This window comes from Nilaparvata lugens, chromosome 12, assembly GCF_014356525.2.
Source record: "Nilaparvata lugens isolate BPH chromosome 12, ASM1435652v1, whole genome shotgun sequence".
In the NCBI taxonomy this organism is placed as follows: Eukaryota; Metazoa; Arthropoda; class Insecta; order Hemiptera; family Delphacidae; genus Nilaparvata; species Nilaparvata lugens.
The window spans coordinates 12,411,653-12,429,780 of NC_052515.1; the positions used below are offsets into that span (position 1 = coordinate 12,411,653).

The 18,128-nt window shown below is 33.3% G+C and overlaps 1 protein-coding gene across 1 annotated transcript in view; it reads right to left on the minus strand.

Moving 5' to 3' along the window:
* LOC120353823 (eye-specific diacylglycerol kinase-like) overlaps positions 1–18,128 on the minus strand; it is a 244,003-nt gene that overhangs the window by 210,964 nt on the left and 14,911 nt on the right. Inside the window, 1 exon segment of the mRNA XM_039438897.1 lies at positions 13,276–13,453. Within this exon segment, the coding sequence (XP_039294831.1) occupies positions 13,276–13,453 (178 nt within the window).

Here is an 18,128-nt window from a genome sequence, read left to right on the forward strand (position 1 = left end):
GTAATGATTCAAAATATACAAGATTATTGAGTTTTCGAAAGTATTACAGTTCAAGTTTGATTTTATACAACAAAATTTAACAAACAGTTCCTATTTTAACAGGTTACTTGGAAAATAAGTAATTAAATCAAAATATTGAACAACTCTAGTTAAAAATATGATTATAGTCAAAAATAAGAGAATTGATAAATTTTAAAGAATGAATATAATTAGGGGAGCCTTGCTTTAAAAAATTATTATTCGTGCTTAGAAGAAAATTTCAACTGTAAGCTTCAGGAAGTTAATTAAAATTGTGTCTTTAGATATGAATTTAAAAAGAAGTAATAATTAAGTTTGCTCTTTACTATAATGCTATAAAATTTGATATACTTATTTGGGCTTTTTAGGGTGGGGTGGTGTGGATTTGAAATGAGAAAAATTAAAAATTCTAAATACAATCTTTACCTGGCTCAGTCAATTCCCTATAGGATAATTGAAGTCTGAGACCAAAAACTCACTCCTACACTGAACACTGTCCAAAATCCAAGACACTCACAGCAACTAACTGCAACTAACCTGCAAGACAGGGTCTGCCTGTTTAGAACCACGATTTTCCTCCCCTCATCACCCTTCGCCCTCTAGCTCCGCCTACACTCAAACTCTTCAGCCTAATATTCTGCTTACAAATTGGATTCAAATATCAATTTGAATTCACTATAATGTTTATTATGTTATATCATTTTAAAATATGGCTCCCCTTCATAATTAAAACAAATGATATCATATATTTTATCAATATTTAAACTCTGAAGTTTGGATACTGACAATTGAATGCATTGATTTGATTAATACAGTAATCAATCTTATAAATCTGATATGGCAAATACTTCAATAATGAATACATGAAATGAACAGAATACGATGTCATACAGTACATCATTACAATCGAGTTGAATAAATCAAATTAATAAGATACCAATCAATTACTACTTAATCAATTAAGCAGGTTTCTTATACTCATTGTCAACATGTTTCAATCAAATATACCTAATTTATTCTATTTACAAATTTGTCCTTAGCCTATGAATTCGGATTCAACTAACTTAATTAGCTTATAATAATTATTGAATTATAATTTATTATATAACATTATATTTGTTGAATACTTTATACATATAGCCTAATCTATTTCATGCCCTAGTTTATAAATACATTTACTCATATATCATGTTTATCGTTTTATGTGATCACCATTCAAATAACTGATCATCAAATAATTGCTTCAATAATATTCATATGCTGACCACGTGGTAAAATTGTAGCATATGCTGACCACGTGGTTACATTGAAAACTACATATCTATATTTACTTCTCTCCTAACTATATATCTATATCGCTATTCACAATCTTCATTTACCTGCCATCAACTTATGCTATAGATATATACAAGGATTGACACAAAGCACAGTGGGCCATGTGGTTTCTATTGTAAACGTGTCTGTGACTGACGTTACTGTTATCATATATTGTTAGCAATTTTCTATGACAGAATGATTTTGGTTTCAAACTATTTTGAAAAGAATAATGACCCCAGCGTCTGTCTAGGTAGGCTATTCAAATGGATTCTCAATAGTTTCGAGAAACGGTTCTTTTTATTATTCTAGCTCTTCGAGCGTTCATATTCTTAAATACAATATGTTCAGAGCACGTGTTGCAACAAATAACAGAAATCTACAATTTTTAAATTTTAGGAGAACACGTGGTCGCCATTTGTGGCTCATACATTAGTGTTATTTGCATTGTAAATAAATAAATAAGACACACTGCTTCATCACTTGATTTTCGGTTCAGGAATAATGATTTGAAAATTTTGAAGGTTGGCTTAATACTTTGAATGAATCATTACCATTAATTGAAAATTTTACAAAATTTAGAGTAATGCAAACTCAAATTCAAATGCGAACTGGATGAACGTTTCTATATTATTTTTCCTTTCCATTCATCATCTTCTCCTCTCTATTTACATTCTTCTTCCTCTCTTATCATACTGCAAAGGTGCGAATAGAAAGAGAAAGTTGCGATGAACATTGGTGCCACTGGAGACTAAACAGATATTATAAATAGACTAAATAGATATGGAAGAACGCTAGCGAGGTCGAATGCACATATCGACCTGACTGTTTGTGCATACCTTCCTAAAGCCACGTATACAACATAGTTGTTAACTGAGATTTCAACAAATTTCGGCAATTTGATGTCAATTTTTTAAAAGCACAGCAACATTAAACTTGTTTTCTGTAGGAAAAATCTACAACTTTTTCGAAGTGAACTACATCTTGTTTTACAACTCTGATGTAAACGTGTCTTAAGAAAAACGTGGTTGAAGAGAACCCAGTGAAAATAACAGGAAAAATACTTTGATCTTCTTCCAACATATCGAAAATTATTCTCTCTTTCGATCTTATTTATCTTTATCTTTAGCGTATCCCCAAACCACAATTAATTCAATCAAATTCAAACCGATTGATTCCATTACTGTGCATGATGTACGAACCGCCATTTATGTGACGTTTGAATGAACCGCTAATTGTGGGAGTGGCTTGTCTTGGCCAATGGCAGTCGTCTACCTTAATAGGTCAGTCATCTACCAATCGTATCGCTTATTCCTTACTACTTCATATTATATTCTGGTTTTTTGTCATTGATACATTTTTTGGACTCAAAATAGTGTGTGAATTGAGTTATAATTTACATAACCTCTAGACTGTGTATTCCAAATTAAGGTTTGAAGCAGTTTTGGGCGAATGTCTGTTGTTTTTACCTGCATTGTATCTATTGTCTATGAATAAATGAAATGAAATGGTTTTGACAATTGTGTAAGAAACGAAGCTGTTAATCCAATGAATGGTTCTGATAACTTCAATATTCTATCTATTAAATTATTATTCACTTTTTGCTGTGATAATTTTCAAAAGATAAAATAATAATGTGGAATACTATTGGATAGTGACTACTGGAACCGGTATTGCATTATTCGTTCTCATTTTTTGGCATTCACCGACTGGATTATTAGTAGTTCTGTGAACAGTAGACCTCACGCAGTATTCTCATCCAAAAGTACCTGATTGAAACTATAGACCTTATGGAAATACAGCAATAGACTGGCTTCTCCACACATCTGTGTAATCACTTGTCAGCTGATTTATGATGAATAATTCTATAGTCTGATTTTTACTCTAATATTGGCGTATGAAGGAGGCTCCTTTTTCCTTTTATATTATCCTTGAAATGCAAAATTTCTAAAAACCTTGTATATACGTCGACGCGCAATTAAAAAAGGAACATACCTGTCAAATTTCATGAAAATCTATTACCGCGTTTCGCCGTGAATGCGCAACGTATAAACATTTAAACATCAAGAGAAATGCCAAACCGTCGACTTGAATCTTAGACCTCACTTCGCTCGGTCAATTAGAAAAGAGAAACAGGAAAAATTCAAGTCCACTTGTATCCTTAAAATGAGTCTGATGATCAATAATTAAATTTTGAAATATATTCTGATGTCAACTAATATGAATATATTTACATTTTATGCATACAAAATATGAAAAATGTTCATGTTATTGAAGATATAAGAGGATAGGATGAGAAAAATGTATATGTCGAAATTTTTCCCCTTGCTCAAGAAAACCGCAAAACATAAATGTGACAGGAATTTTCAATTAATTAATCATCAGGCTTAATGAGTAGTGTTACTATAGTGTTACTTAGTGTACTATTAGTGTTAATGATGAATTGGATGATTCAATGTGATGAAACCCAATGAAATACGCGATTCGAAATCATTTTGCATTGTTTTAATAGCTTGTATTGGTTGAATTTTCAGTCTATGATAATTATCACAATAATAATATATTTTATTAGTAATATCAGTTGATTATCAGGCATTAGAAAGGTATCAATAAACAAGTTACAACTTCCCAATAACTTTACTCCTATCAAAGTCAACACACCTAGAAACTTTTCAAAACAGGAAATTTCGTCAATTACTTATTCTAAATAATAATATATTTCATTAGTAATATCAGTTGATTATCAGGCATTAGAAAGGTATCAATAAACAAGTTACAACTTTCCAATAACTTTACTCCTCTCCAGAGTCATCACACCTAGAAACTTTTCGAGACCGGAAATTTCGTCAATTACTGCAATATAACTTTGTTGACTTATTGACTTTGCAAACAATACAGCAGTGAGCAGTGAACACTGTCCCCATGAGTTGGATAGAACTTGGCCCAGGAATGTCCCATCCTGTTATTAAGAAAGTTTTCTCAATTCCCAAGTCCAAAGTCAAATCAAGCCTTCTGTTGCTACTCTAAGTTTCAACCGAGATACGATTCGTTTCAACTCGGCAGTGTGTACGGATGTGTGAATAAAAGTGAATCTTATGAACCTTATACTTGTGTATAATGCTCGAGGGAAAGGGAAATACAAATATCGTTTGAACTAGGAATAAATCTATACCATAATAAAGGAAAGTCAAGTCTGAAATAAACTATAAGAAACGAATGTATAAGTATAGAGAAACGATAGCATAAGTAGATATCCCATGGTATAGGACGTTTATGTCGCAAGTTTTACTGTTATCCCAAGCCGATAGTTCACGTTCTTTCCAATACTATGCAGCTGTGTGACGCTGGTAGTCTCTCAAATTGTGAAGTTCATACACTATCACCCCAACAAAACAGTAAAAATTGACAATAATCGACAGTAATCGGCTTGAGATAACAGTAAAAGCTGCAACATGAATTCCCTATAACATGGGATATCTACTTACGCTATTTTTTCTCTATGGTATAAGTCTGTTGTTCATTTCCCAATCACCCATAGTTGAGAATGATATTGTATCTATCAATATATATATATATATATATATATATATATATACAAATAAAGGCATATACACGTACGGGATAGGAAAATTATGTTTGACGCATCATCACGTCTGAACTACTGGACTGATTCACTTTGAAATGTTCCTTATATAGATTCTTGATCAGCCGAGGATGGTTATACCGTTATAGGCATATTTTCAATTCTTCAAGATTTCATTACGTCTAGTTTTCAGTTTGTCAAGTTTAGAAATGGACCCTTGCAGAGCACGGGTTACCTGATAGTCTATAATAAAATAAAGGAAAGAATTGGCTTATACACGTACGGGATAAAAAAGTTATGATTGAGGCATCATCACGTCTGAACTACTGGACTGATTAACTTTAAATGTTGCATATAGATTCATAATTTACCAGGGATGGTTATAGGCATATTTTAAATTCTTTAAGATCTTAGTAGGTCAAGTTTGTCAAGTTCTTAATGGAACCATTGGGGAGCACAGGTTACCTGCAGATTTATCAATAAAGAGTCTTCAGCTCAATTCAATATCTTGCTGACTTGACATTTGCGAACAGTTTATTCAGGTTTGTAAAGATTTCTGTCTATTTTAATTGAAAAGGAGAATATCGTTTTCTACTAGGAGATATGATTGAGATAGTCTTTTTTTCTTTAGGGATACTTTTGAATATAAATAAAACTATGAATCAGAATACCCTTTTTTAAAATTATTTCGTCATGACATGTTTCGGGTTTATAATGCCATTTTTTTATTATGATTAAGATATAATGAGAGATTTTGTAATCATCGTCTAAATAAATATTGTCAAAAAATCTACTTCATGTTAATAAAAAAAAGTTCCATGACATCAATATTTACTCTACAAACTTACACAAGTTTGTCAAGTTTTTACTTAGACCCTTGCATAGCACGGGTTGCTTTGGGGAATATAAATGCTTATTCATTTATATATTCATTAACAGAGCCGCGAATTGTGAAATAATACAATATGATGGGAAAAGAGCAATAAACTGAAACCAAAACTGTCTCTTTCCCAAACTTTTTAAAGATACAAGTTTCCAAAACAATATAGTTGAGTATTTATTTATCTCTTCCACTATTCCTCATGGTTCCTTCTTAAGAAATCCTTCTCTCATTTCTACATTATACCTCATTCCTTTATTTTTTCAGTATTCCTTATTATTTCCACTTTCTTACCACTTCTCTCTTCCACTTACTCTGTCTTTCTTATCCATGAATATTCCCTTTCTCTACCATTTTTTATCACATTTTACTTATCCACTGCATTACCAATTTTTTCATTTTTCAATTTTAGCTTCTTTTAAAACTTCATCTATTTCGAATTTTTATACAGTAATTCGCAATTTCGCGTAATTAATTGAATTAGTGGATGGGCACATCACAAATTGGAAATAATGATTATTCTTCTCTTTGATCATTTCTCAAAGTTCCTTTCTAGAGTCCCTTCTCTAGATTTAGAGAAGATTTAATATGTATTTAATATTTCAATATGATGGGAAAAGGGCAAGAAACTGAAACCAAAACTGTCTCTCTCCCAAATGTTCAAAGATGAAAGTTTTCAAAACGATATGAGTAAGTGTTTATCTCTTCCACTATTTCTCATAGTTCCTTCTTAAGAAATCCTTCTCTCATCTCTACATTACACCTCATTCCTCGCTTTTACTCAGTATTTCTCATTACTTCCACTCTCTTAACACTTCTCTTTTCTATTTACTTCGCCTTTCCATATCTCATTACATTACAATTCTCCATTGCATTACCAATTTTCACTTTTCAAAATTTTTCTTCTCTCAAAATATTTCCCTTTCCATATTTCAATGTACAGTAATTCGCACACTGAAACAATTGAATAATAAATACTTTGAATAATATATATTCTTCTCCTTCACCATGTCCCATGATACCTTCCTAGAGTCCCTTCTCTTTACACCTCATCCCTTGCTATAATTCTCTTCAAATTGAATAGCTACCATTTTGAAATATTCTTCTCACTTTAGAGTATCACTTTTTATTAAAATTTTGGAGAAGAATGGTATAGGCTCAGCCCAGTTATTCTTCCATGATCATAATCAGGAGTATATTATGATTATAATGTTATGTAAAATAAATTGAATGAATAAATGGAATAAATTCAGTGTTTTCCATGATTCACACTTTCTCCCACTTCTGTCACCTTCTAACTTTGTCTTTCTCCTTCTTTTTCCCTCTCTTTATCTATCTAGAAGCAGAGGTTATTGACCTTGCTTACCATGAGACCTGGCACCAGGTTCACTTTATGAAAAACATGTCACTTCTTTACAACAGAGAAGCAATACCTGTCAATTTTTACACATGAGTCAATATCGCTATTTTTTTCTTTCAAATATCATGTCCTTGTCCAGTCGAGGATGAAAGTCTTCATCTTGAAACTAACATGGAAGACTATATTGAACTTAACTGTCAATATTATGGAGAGTCTCAATATAAATGGAGAGTACCAGTTTTTACAACAGACAACGAAAAAATCTCGAACTACATTTTCCTCAATAAATATCACTCTCTGAAACATGATACTGTAGTTATTCTTCCCTAATTTTCTTTCCCCTTTTTTGGTTATCTTCCTTTTTGGTTCACATTTGTTTCTCCAAACTTTTCCCCCTCAGGATAAGTTGTTGCTGGAATGGGAACTGCTTTAATCAGGGGGAAAATGGCGGATCTCGTTATAAAATCAGCACCTGATTACCATTGGTTTGCTATGCTTGTCTGTCATTGGACAGAGCAAATTGCTTCTATCTCATGGAGTTGGTCCTCCAACTCATACCAAAACGTTTTAGGGCCGGTTTCCGAGCTCGGGATTTGGCTAAGTCCTAGACTTTAAACAGCTGGATTCAGAAAATTGGATTTCCTCAGTCATTGTCATAGTCACGTTTGAATTGAATATCAAAAAACTAGAAAATTAAACACAAAATAGAATAAAGAGAAAATAGTGTAAAGTTTCAGCTATTTTGAATTATTAAGAAATGTTTAATTTCGTCAAGGAGAAACGTTTAAAATTTTAGAAATGAGGAAATAAAAACTGTGACTACGCCCCGTTTTGGAAAGCTAATTTTCTGACTCCAGCAGTTTAAAGTCTATGACTTTGCCAAATCCCGATCTCGGAAACCGGCCCTAAATGTAATATCATCGCTATTAAAAATATAATGAGGCAATAAATAAATAATAAAATGAATTACTAGAGTTCTGGTAATTTCAAATTTTCTCATATTTCATTCATAGTCTACTCATTCTATCAATATCTCGTAACTGTACTGTTTAAAACAACTTCAATACCAGACTAATTAATCTTCTATAATTTCCACACTGCAGATGACACCATAGATGTTGAAACATGTTTTTTATCTGAACTATAATAAAGGAAAGAACTGGCTTAGAAAGAAACTGGCTAAGGAAAGAGCGTACAGGATAGGAAAATTATGTTTGACGCATCATCACGTCTGAACTACTGGACTGATTAACTTGAAATTTCGCATAACGATTCTTAACTAACCGAGGATGGTAACAGGCCTATTTACAATTCTTCATGATTCCACTCGGTCAAGTTTTCAGTTTGTCAAGTTTTGAAAAAGACCCTTGCGGAGCACGGGTTACCTGATAGTTTTTCAATAAATTTTTAATATTTTTAGGCAACATTCCAGTGTTTCATTATAGATAAATATCACTACATCTCACCAACGACAGTATCTGAAGCCTAATTCATTTTTCGGGCTATTTTTCACAGAAAGAAACCAACCCACATAGAACTGCTAGAACTTAGAATGAACAACAGTGACAGAAGAAAATAAATAGCAATAACAATTTATCAGTTTCAGAATTTTCGTAGTTCGGTCACGATCGCATTATTTCAAGGGAAGAGAAGCAGTTCATAAGTGAGGCAGTGGGAAGAGGCAAAACTGAAGAGATGTAGGAGAAGAAGATTAGGAGGGGGGGGAGAAACATAAGCGTGTAGAGGAGAAGGAGGTGGTTGAGGAAGCGGATGAGGGGATGGACGAGTTGAAGAAGGTGGAGCCGAAGAAGGTGGAGAAAGATGAGGATGAGGAGGAGGAAGCAGAAAAAGAGGATCAGGTGGAGGAGAAAGAGGAAGAAGCGGATGATGAAAGGATAAATGGGAGGAGAAAGAGAAGGATGAGCAGGAGAAGGACGGGGAGGAAGAGGGAGGAGAAAAAGATGAGGAGGAGACAGAGGAATAGAAGGAGAGGAAGGAGGAGTAAGATGAGGAGGAGGAGTGGATGAAGAAGAAGAAGAATGATGAGAAAGAATAAGCAGAAGTGGAAAAAGAAGTAGGTCAAACAATTGGAGAGGAAAACAGGAAGAAAATAATAAGAATTAGGATGACAGAGAACAACGATGTCGAAAACAGAGTTGAAACGGAGATGGTTCTTCAGAGATTGAGAAAGAAGATTTATTTTTGGCGGTTTGATGGGATTGATGTTGTGGAAGAAATTCATACTGAATACTGTAGCCTTCCCAAAATATTTGCAGTAGAATAATAAAATGATAGATAATTCGTTTATTGAGGAATGAGAGACTAGTATCAATATATCCAGTTTATTGTAGATAATGGTGTAACAACCGAAGCTGATTGCTCCTAATTAAAATAAAACAGGTTGAGGCTATGTCATTCTCAAGTATTCTTATTACATAATGGATAATAAATCATTCAGAGTTACCCAATTTACAGAAAAGTTCCACAGGCTTACGCCCAAAACGTTTCCAATTCTAATTTTTACCGTGGGGTGCCATCTGACCGAATCCCAAAACGTCGAAAAGTATACTTTCCCATATGGTTGACTAGCCGTCAGGCTCGCTTCGCTCGCCATATCCGTCTAGCCGGGGGCTCCGCCCCCTGGACCCCCGACTGGATCGTTCAAGAATGAGATCAGCATTTTTATCATATGTTAGGACGATCCAGTCGGGGGACCAGACTAAACGTCTGGCTAAACGGATATGGCAAGCGAAGTGAGCCTGACGGCTAGTAATATAATATTCCCAGGAATATCTGTGATTGAAGTAGCAATGCCTAATCAATTTTTCCGCGATAAAAATGTATTTCAATCTTCAACTTGGTGCCAACCTAACAAAGTCAACTCAACTTAATGCCAACCTGACAAAATTATTAATTTAGTTACCAGTTAACAACTGTTTCGAAGAGGTACTCTCTCTAGATTATAGTTCTATATTAACATATGGTATGGACATTTTTCAATTATAATTGAGAGAATAAGAAGAATATACATGCTAAAAGACGAACTTTAAACCCTTAAAAACCACCCTTAGAGTTAAAATATTGCCAAAAGATTTCTTAGTGCGCCTCTAAAGGGCCAACTGAATATACCTACCAGATTGGAACGTTTTTGGTCCGGTAGATTTTTAGTTTTGCGAGTGAGTGAGTGAGTCAGTCAGTCAGTGAGTGAGTGCCATTTCGCTTTTATATATATCCCATCTAGCCGATGAGATTCGATCATTTGCTACTAACTACTAAACTTTTCTACCAAATAATCTACCAAATGAGAATCGGTCATTTGGCATGCCACCATTTTTACAACAGTCCAAATATAGCTGGGTTATGTGCCACTTCAACATTCTTCAATTACACACTCAATTTACAATTCAAAACAGAAAAAATCATTTATAAATTGAAATAATACTTTTTAAAATAATAAAACTATTTTTCGCCACACCGCACAGAAATCAGCTGTTTTTCAGTCCCTATGTAGATCTGAAAGACCTTGTTTGCAGACGACTCTCGTCTGACGTCAAAAAGGGTTTCTTTTCCGGTCTAGGCCAGAAAGTGGTCACTTTCCAGCCGCTCATGGAAGTCCGTATTTAATGAGTCATCCGCTAGATCGGGCGAGTGTCCACTTATCTGAAGTCGCCATGATTTCGAATCAAACTAGTTCAGCATTCGCTTCGCAACCATTTTTATTCAATTATTTATTGTTGATTAGCGCATTCCGAATTTTCAAAAATGCTTGAAGATGACGACGCCCGTGATATTCCAAGTGAAATTTTAAAAGAATCTGAAATCCTGACTGCAAATCTTCTACCACTAAAGAGATAGGTACGATAACAAGTATTCTTTATTTTGTCAGCAATACCTGTAGTGTGGCGAAAAATATCATTCGCACCACGTGCAAAAATGTTTTTCCGGCTCTCAATCTTTTCTAGTCCTCGGCCTAAGGCCTTGGACTTGAAAACCGATTTCGAGCCGGAAAAATATCATTTTCTGCTCTAGGTGCGAAATATACTAAAATTTGAGATCCGAAAGACAAACCAAAATAAAGACAACGGAATACAGAATAAAGACAGAGGAAAAGAGACGGAGAAAAACAAATATAAAAGAAACATGAGAGGAAGTGAGTGAGAGTTAGGAGAAGAGGACAAATATTGAGCAAGAAGTAATAGAACAATATGAGTGTAGAGGGAGTGTGTAGGAAGTGCTAATATCATGAGATGGTTGCCTCCATAATGACCTTGACATTCACAGCTTTGAACTCGGAGCGTCCTTGTCAAATATTCTGTCTAGTAAGCGAGACGCCTTATCACTTTTTCCTCTCTCACTTACTCTCTCATTCACTCTTTCTCATTCTCACACTCTCACTCACTCTCTATCTATCTCTCTTCCGTGTCTCTGACTCTCTCACTCACTCTCTATCTATCTCTCTTCCGTGTCTCTGACTCTCTCACTCACTCTCTATCTATCTCTCTTCCGTGTCTCTGACTCTCTCACTCACTCTCTATCTATCTCTCTTCCGTGTCCCTCATACTCTCTCACTCACTCTCTATCTATCTCTCTTACTCTCTCACTCACTCTCTATCTATCTCTCTTCCGTGACTCTCTCCTCTCTCTCACTCTACCTCTCCCTTACTCTTTCTCATTTTTTGCAACCTTCATCATAACTGAACCAAGGCCACAAAAATATTTACTATCACTGTTTCCACTGGATCGCCTATTCCGTTATCGCGAACTTGGAACTTGGAGAAAAGATTTTGGTAGTTTGGGTAAATTTGAGCTTGAAATGTTCAAGAACCTGCACTTTCATAATTCCTGCAATTCCCACTAATAAAATAAAAAAACAGGTTTTTTCATCACATAAGGGCTTATTATTCAAGAAGCATAGTGATAGTACTCTTATAGTAGAGTGGGTATGTAGACCCCTTTTTGAACTTGAAAGACTGAAACTTCTCCCATATTTTATGATAATCTCTGATAAACTATGAGGCTGCAAATAATTTTTCCTCCACCTACTGTCTAAAGTACTTACTTTACTCCCTGAAACATAATACTAAAGTGTCACTTTTTCGCTCTAGGTAGTAAAAAACAGAAAAACTCCCTAGGGAGTAAAAGTGACTCCATTTGAATAACATGGGAAGCATCTCTATTTAAAAAACTTACATGGTAATAGGTTAGAAGGTCTAAGCTCAGATGAGAAAGCGTAATAGAGGTGTCTGTCATTGAGTCAACTGAATTCAATACCACAACCAGAAATTTGATCAACTCATGAAATATATGTTTGTATGATATTATATTCTTAATATTGGTAGACAATAAAAATTTATACAATTTTTAAAATATTTTATTCTATTCAAAATACCAGCCAACAAATATTTTTGATCTGCATTCTGCAATTCAAATCTGAACCGCGTGATCTGGAGTCAGCCATTTTTGGTAGCTCAGCTGATATGATTGTTACAACTTTGGCCGATAGATAGCGCAATCAGCAGTGCCTATCAGACGACCGGTTTTTAGGTTTTAGTTTTTAGGTTATGTTGTTAGGAAACATTGTCACCAATACGTAAGTTATTAGAATGATTTAATTTGCAGTTTCTATAAAAAAATGTAGATGGAGGAAAAATGTTGTGTACATCACGAGCAAAAAATACTTTTTCTCCCTCAGGAAAATTGTTGCCCTCGGCTTCGCCTCGGGCTTCAAACTTTTTCCCTCAGGGAGAAAAAGTCGTACTTTTCACTCTAGATATACAAATAACTATTTCATATTCAGCTCGATTATTGAAAAACCATGAAAAATTGAAATTAATGATTGACCTGCAAGTCTATAATAATATAATGAAGGAGAGAATTGGCTTATACAGGTAGGGGATAGGTAATTTGTGAATGACACAACATCACGTCTGATCTATTGAACTGATTAACTTGATATTTTGCAAATAGATTCTCAATTTACCGAGAATGATTTAGGCCTATTTCAAATTCTTCAACGTTTCAGTAGGTCAAGTTTCTAATTGGACCCTTTCGGAGCACTGGTTACCTGCTAGTTATCTATTAAAATGTATTATTGAAAGATAAATTATTAGTTTGACTCACCGTGCACTCATTCTCGCCAACATAGCAGAAATCCCCAGACGCCGATGTGGGAGACCAAAGATGATCTCCGTTGACAGCTGTCTCACTCCAATCAGGCGTCGCTCTCACAGCTCTCTCACTTCCTCCTCCTCCTCCTCCCACTCCACCGCCTCCTCCACTCTCCCCACCAACCGCTTTCCTGCGAATACGAGGGCCAAACAATAAGTAAAGAGATCATCTCAAGGACAAATACAAACAATGATGAAGATAAAAAAATGAGAAAAGTGTTTAAAAATTATTGTGGTGTATATTATATATATATTTTTTTTTTTGTGTAGTTGAGAAGTTGATATTGTGGTAATTATTCATATTGAATGAAAAAGACTAAGAAATTGTCAAAAAACACTGATTTATTGATAATTAGAAAGACCGGTTTCGGTTATTACACCATTGTCAATCTCTGATAAACTCAGATCTCAGTTTATCAGAGATTGACAATGGTGTAATAACCGAAACCGGTCTTTCTAATTATCAATAAATCAGTGGTTTTTTGACAATTTCTTAGTCTTTTTCATTCAATATTATATTTTCAACTGTCAAAAACAGACGTTGATAAAATCAAAATCCATTCATGGTGGATGACAGTGAACGAAAATATTCATCGGGCTCATCAATAATGAAAATTATTTAATTAAAAATGAAATAAATTGGTGTGAGAAAGATGAGTGTTTGATTAAGTTCATATGAATATTATTATCATCTTGACCAATACTAAGCTTCATTGAGTGAAGTTTTTTTATCAGACCTCGATGTATGAAATGTATTAAGGAGATGATATTTTGTATTATGTTTGGTCATGAATTTATTGAATTGATTGATTGATTATATTCCATTGTAAGTTGATATTTATGGTAATTAATATAGATGAAGAATATGTAGATTTCTATTATTACATTGCTATGATAAGAGATAAATGAATAAGATGACTGGACTTTTCAGATTTTTCAGATATGTAGATTTCTATTATAACATTGTAACATATATTATGATAAGAGATAAATAAATAAGATCACTGGACTTTTCAGATTTTTCATATATGTAGATTTCTATCATAATATTGCTATGATAAGAGATAAATAAAATAAGATGACTGGACTTTTTAAACGTGAGAGTGGAATCTTTGATTGGAAATGATGAAATTACAGTAATTGGATAGTAGTAACTTGGTAAAGTCAATTATCCCACATGTAGGATATACCTGCATCCATTAAATTTCTTCTGAAATGAGAGATTATTGACATCAGAATACTATTCATACACTTTTCTATGTATTTGAACACGACATAAAGTCAATTATCAAGTAAATAATTAAAAACTTTTACTTACTGACTGAAGTACTTTCAATCGTCTAGCGATCATTTTCAACAGTCATATTTTGTTTGATGAGGAGAGAAAATATTTTTCATATTTTGTTTGAAGAGGGGTACATGTTAAACAGTGTTCACTCACTAACATCGATTAGTATAATGCCTTTGCATAGTGATTATGGTAAACTAATCTATCATGTACTAAGATAATGTATATGGTAATGACCATTATCAATATCTAATGGATGATAATGATGCATATTAATTTTCTATATTATACACATGAGTTTAAATCAATCATATATAAAAAATTGGACTACATAAAAAAATCATTCCATAGACGAGTTTATTTACAATTGAAAATTGAGATAGTATAATAGAGTGAAATAAATAATTATTGATATCAATACAAGCCAATATTTTGAATTGGCACTCAAAACGAAATAATTGTATGAATGATAATTGACGATTTAAATTATGTATCAAACTTTATAATTACCAAATTCCATTACTGAATGAGTACTACAACATAATAAAATCGATAGATAATCATTATAATAGGAAAACAAAGATATTGTCAAATTTCACTAAAAATTTATTAAAAACTTTAAAACAGAACCATGGTTTCACGTAGTTAACCAACGCATCATCAGCTGTACTCATTGTCGCGTTAACGTGATAGATAATTTATATCTATATTTTGATAGATGATAAATAGTCCAGTCAACTCATACGCGTTGGTTAACTACGTGAAACCATGGTTCTGTTTTAAAGTTTTTAATAAATTTTTAGTGAAATTTGACAATATCTTTGTTTTCTTATTATGGAGAGATTTCACAACATCACCATCAATTCTGATAATCATTATGTCATGAGCATTGGAACTGAAGTTTTGTGTTGAACTGATCTATTCACTACCGAAATACAACATGAATATTTTAAGTATCATAATTAATCACGTATATATGCTACTATCCTCGATACAGCACCTAATTTTAGGACACATCGGATAACAGAATCCCTCTAAACTCCAACATCATTGAGCTCTCTACCAACCCGTATTTCATCCGTTTCAATTATCCAGATTATCTCTAATCCTAAGCAATCAATTAATATTCCAGGGGGAAAGCTCATTCTAACCCATCTTAAACTTCATCCATCCCATGATAATCTGACAATCCCCATAGATTATTCATAAGAATACATCTAAATCTAAATTTTCTTTCTAAATTTCAATAAAATCTGTGGTTTTTGAATGTACATTTCTTTGTATTTTTATTCAATATGGATAATTTGATTTTATGGTATGAGATGTTGTGGTATTTCTCCATAATTGAAAGAATAAGACTTTGATATTGTCAATACCACTTTTATTTATTCGAAAAATAATTTACCATGAAACCTGGTACTGAATTATAAATTAATTTTCGAATAAATAAAAGTGGTATTGACAATATCAAAGTCTTATTCTTTCAATATGAATAATTACCACAATATGAACTTCTCAACTACACAAAAAGTAAATATACATTTACATGCGAAGTTATGAATGAAAACACATCTAATTCTGCAATTACATTCTAAATTAAGGATGAGAACATACATCTAAGCCTGAAATTAAATGCGGATTTATTCATAAGAACAGAAATCCGAAATTAGATGCGCGAAAACAGCATTATCAGTAGGATTTCGACAGGGATCAATATTGATAACAGAGTCAATTAATTAAGGAACACATTACATTTTCCATGAATACCCAATTAATATTTCTGTTCGGGGCCATTCAATCTACATGAATTACAGTTGTAGACTCGCTAAAGCAACCAACAAATACAGGGTGCATTGAATTTAATGCCGAGTTCCACGAATTATGTAAAACTCAATCACTCCAGGCTGTGTAGTGGCTATTAGCTGAATTCACCTCATAAAGTCAGCATTGCTTGAATCGGAAGCATTACTTCAGTAATGATCAATCAGCATTATTTGGATGTGAAGCATTGCTAGAGAGAATAAGCATTGCTAGAGATGGTTTATTGCAAAGTGAGCATTGTTTAGATAGGAAAGCATTATTAGGAACACTGTCAGTTTGAAATGAATTTTACTGTGGGATCTTTTCATTTCCTGAATTGTAATGACGGTTTTAATAAGGATTGTAATTACTCTGCACGAGTACCTAACATTGTATCCAGAAATAATTATGACACTGAAATAATTATTCTGTAATTATCAAACTGTTGACGTAATATTTGATGACGTCAGCTCGTTTTGTGGGGTGGAACGGTTTTATCAAATGAACATTGAATTTCGGGAAGTGGTCAATTTTTGAATGTGATACTGAGTATCTATTTTCTGTTTTAAATCTGTATCAGGATCGATGATGGGGTATTGATAGAATATAGTCGATACTAGAATCTAAACGATCGATTATTTTGAATTGAATGGAAAAGACTAAGAAATTGACAAAAAACCACAGATTTATTGATACTTGGAAAGACCGGTTTCGGTTATTACACCATGACAACACTGACAATTTACAAACAAAAATGAATCAACTTAACAAATCAGTACAATAATTTTGAAAAAATAAGAAACTAAAATACATTAAAAAATATCTCCTTATTCTATTTATATGAATGAAAATAATTCGAAACAAACAAAAACATTATGTAACGTCAGAGTTATGATTAAGTTACTTTATAAGCATGAGTTGAAGTTACCTACTCTGAAAATTAAACTATTTTGACCTTTGCAAGAGACACATCCTCAAAAAATTTGTTTCAACTCCTAGTGCCGGTTGCACAAAAGCCGGTAAAATTTTAACCTTGATTAATTCCACGAGAACCAATCAGAGAAGCCGTCTTTTCAAAAACGCCTCTGATTGGTTCTCGTGAAATTAATCATGAATAAAATTTAACCATCTTCTGTGCAACCGGGCCCTAAACTTCTATGACAAATGAGTGCTGGAGATGATTACTATAATAATTCTAAAATGATAACTTTCAATGATAATAGTGAATCTGGAAGCATTTAAAAGAAATCCAGATAATGAAGTTTCTACAATTATTATCTACAATCAGAGAAAACCTATACAAGATAAACCAGAACCTAGATTGTTTATTCTATGCTACAGCAACAGAAGAAGGAAAGATGAGTTCTCTCCTCCATGCTATAACTATACAGGAAATGATGACTGGTGTATGTCTGATGTCTGATACATTATATGAACCGTCATTGTGGGAGTGTGTAGTGTATGGACCGCCATTACTGTGACTACTGTGACGCTTCAATGAACCGCTAATTGTGGGAGTGGCTTGTCTAGGCCAATAGCAGACGTTGACCTTCATCGGTCAACAGTCTACTAATCACGTTGCTTGCTCATCACTACTGAGTAATTATACCACTGTAAATTCTTCTCTTCTGTACTTAAGTCTCATCGAAGATAGAGCATAAAAGAATGTATATGCTCACCTTTTTTGTAGGGCTATACTAAAATAAAAAAAGTTTACT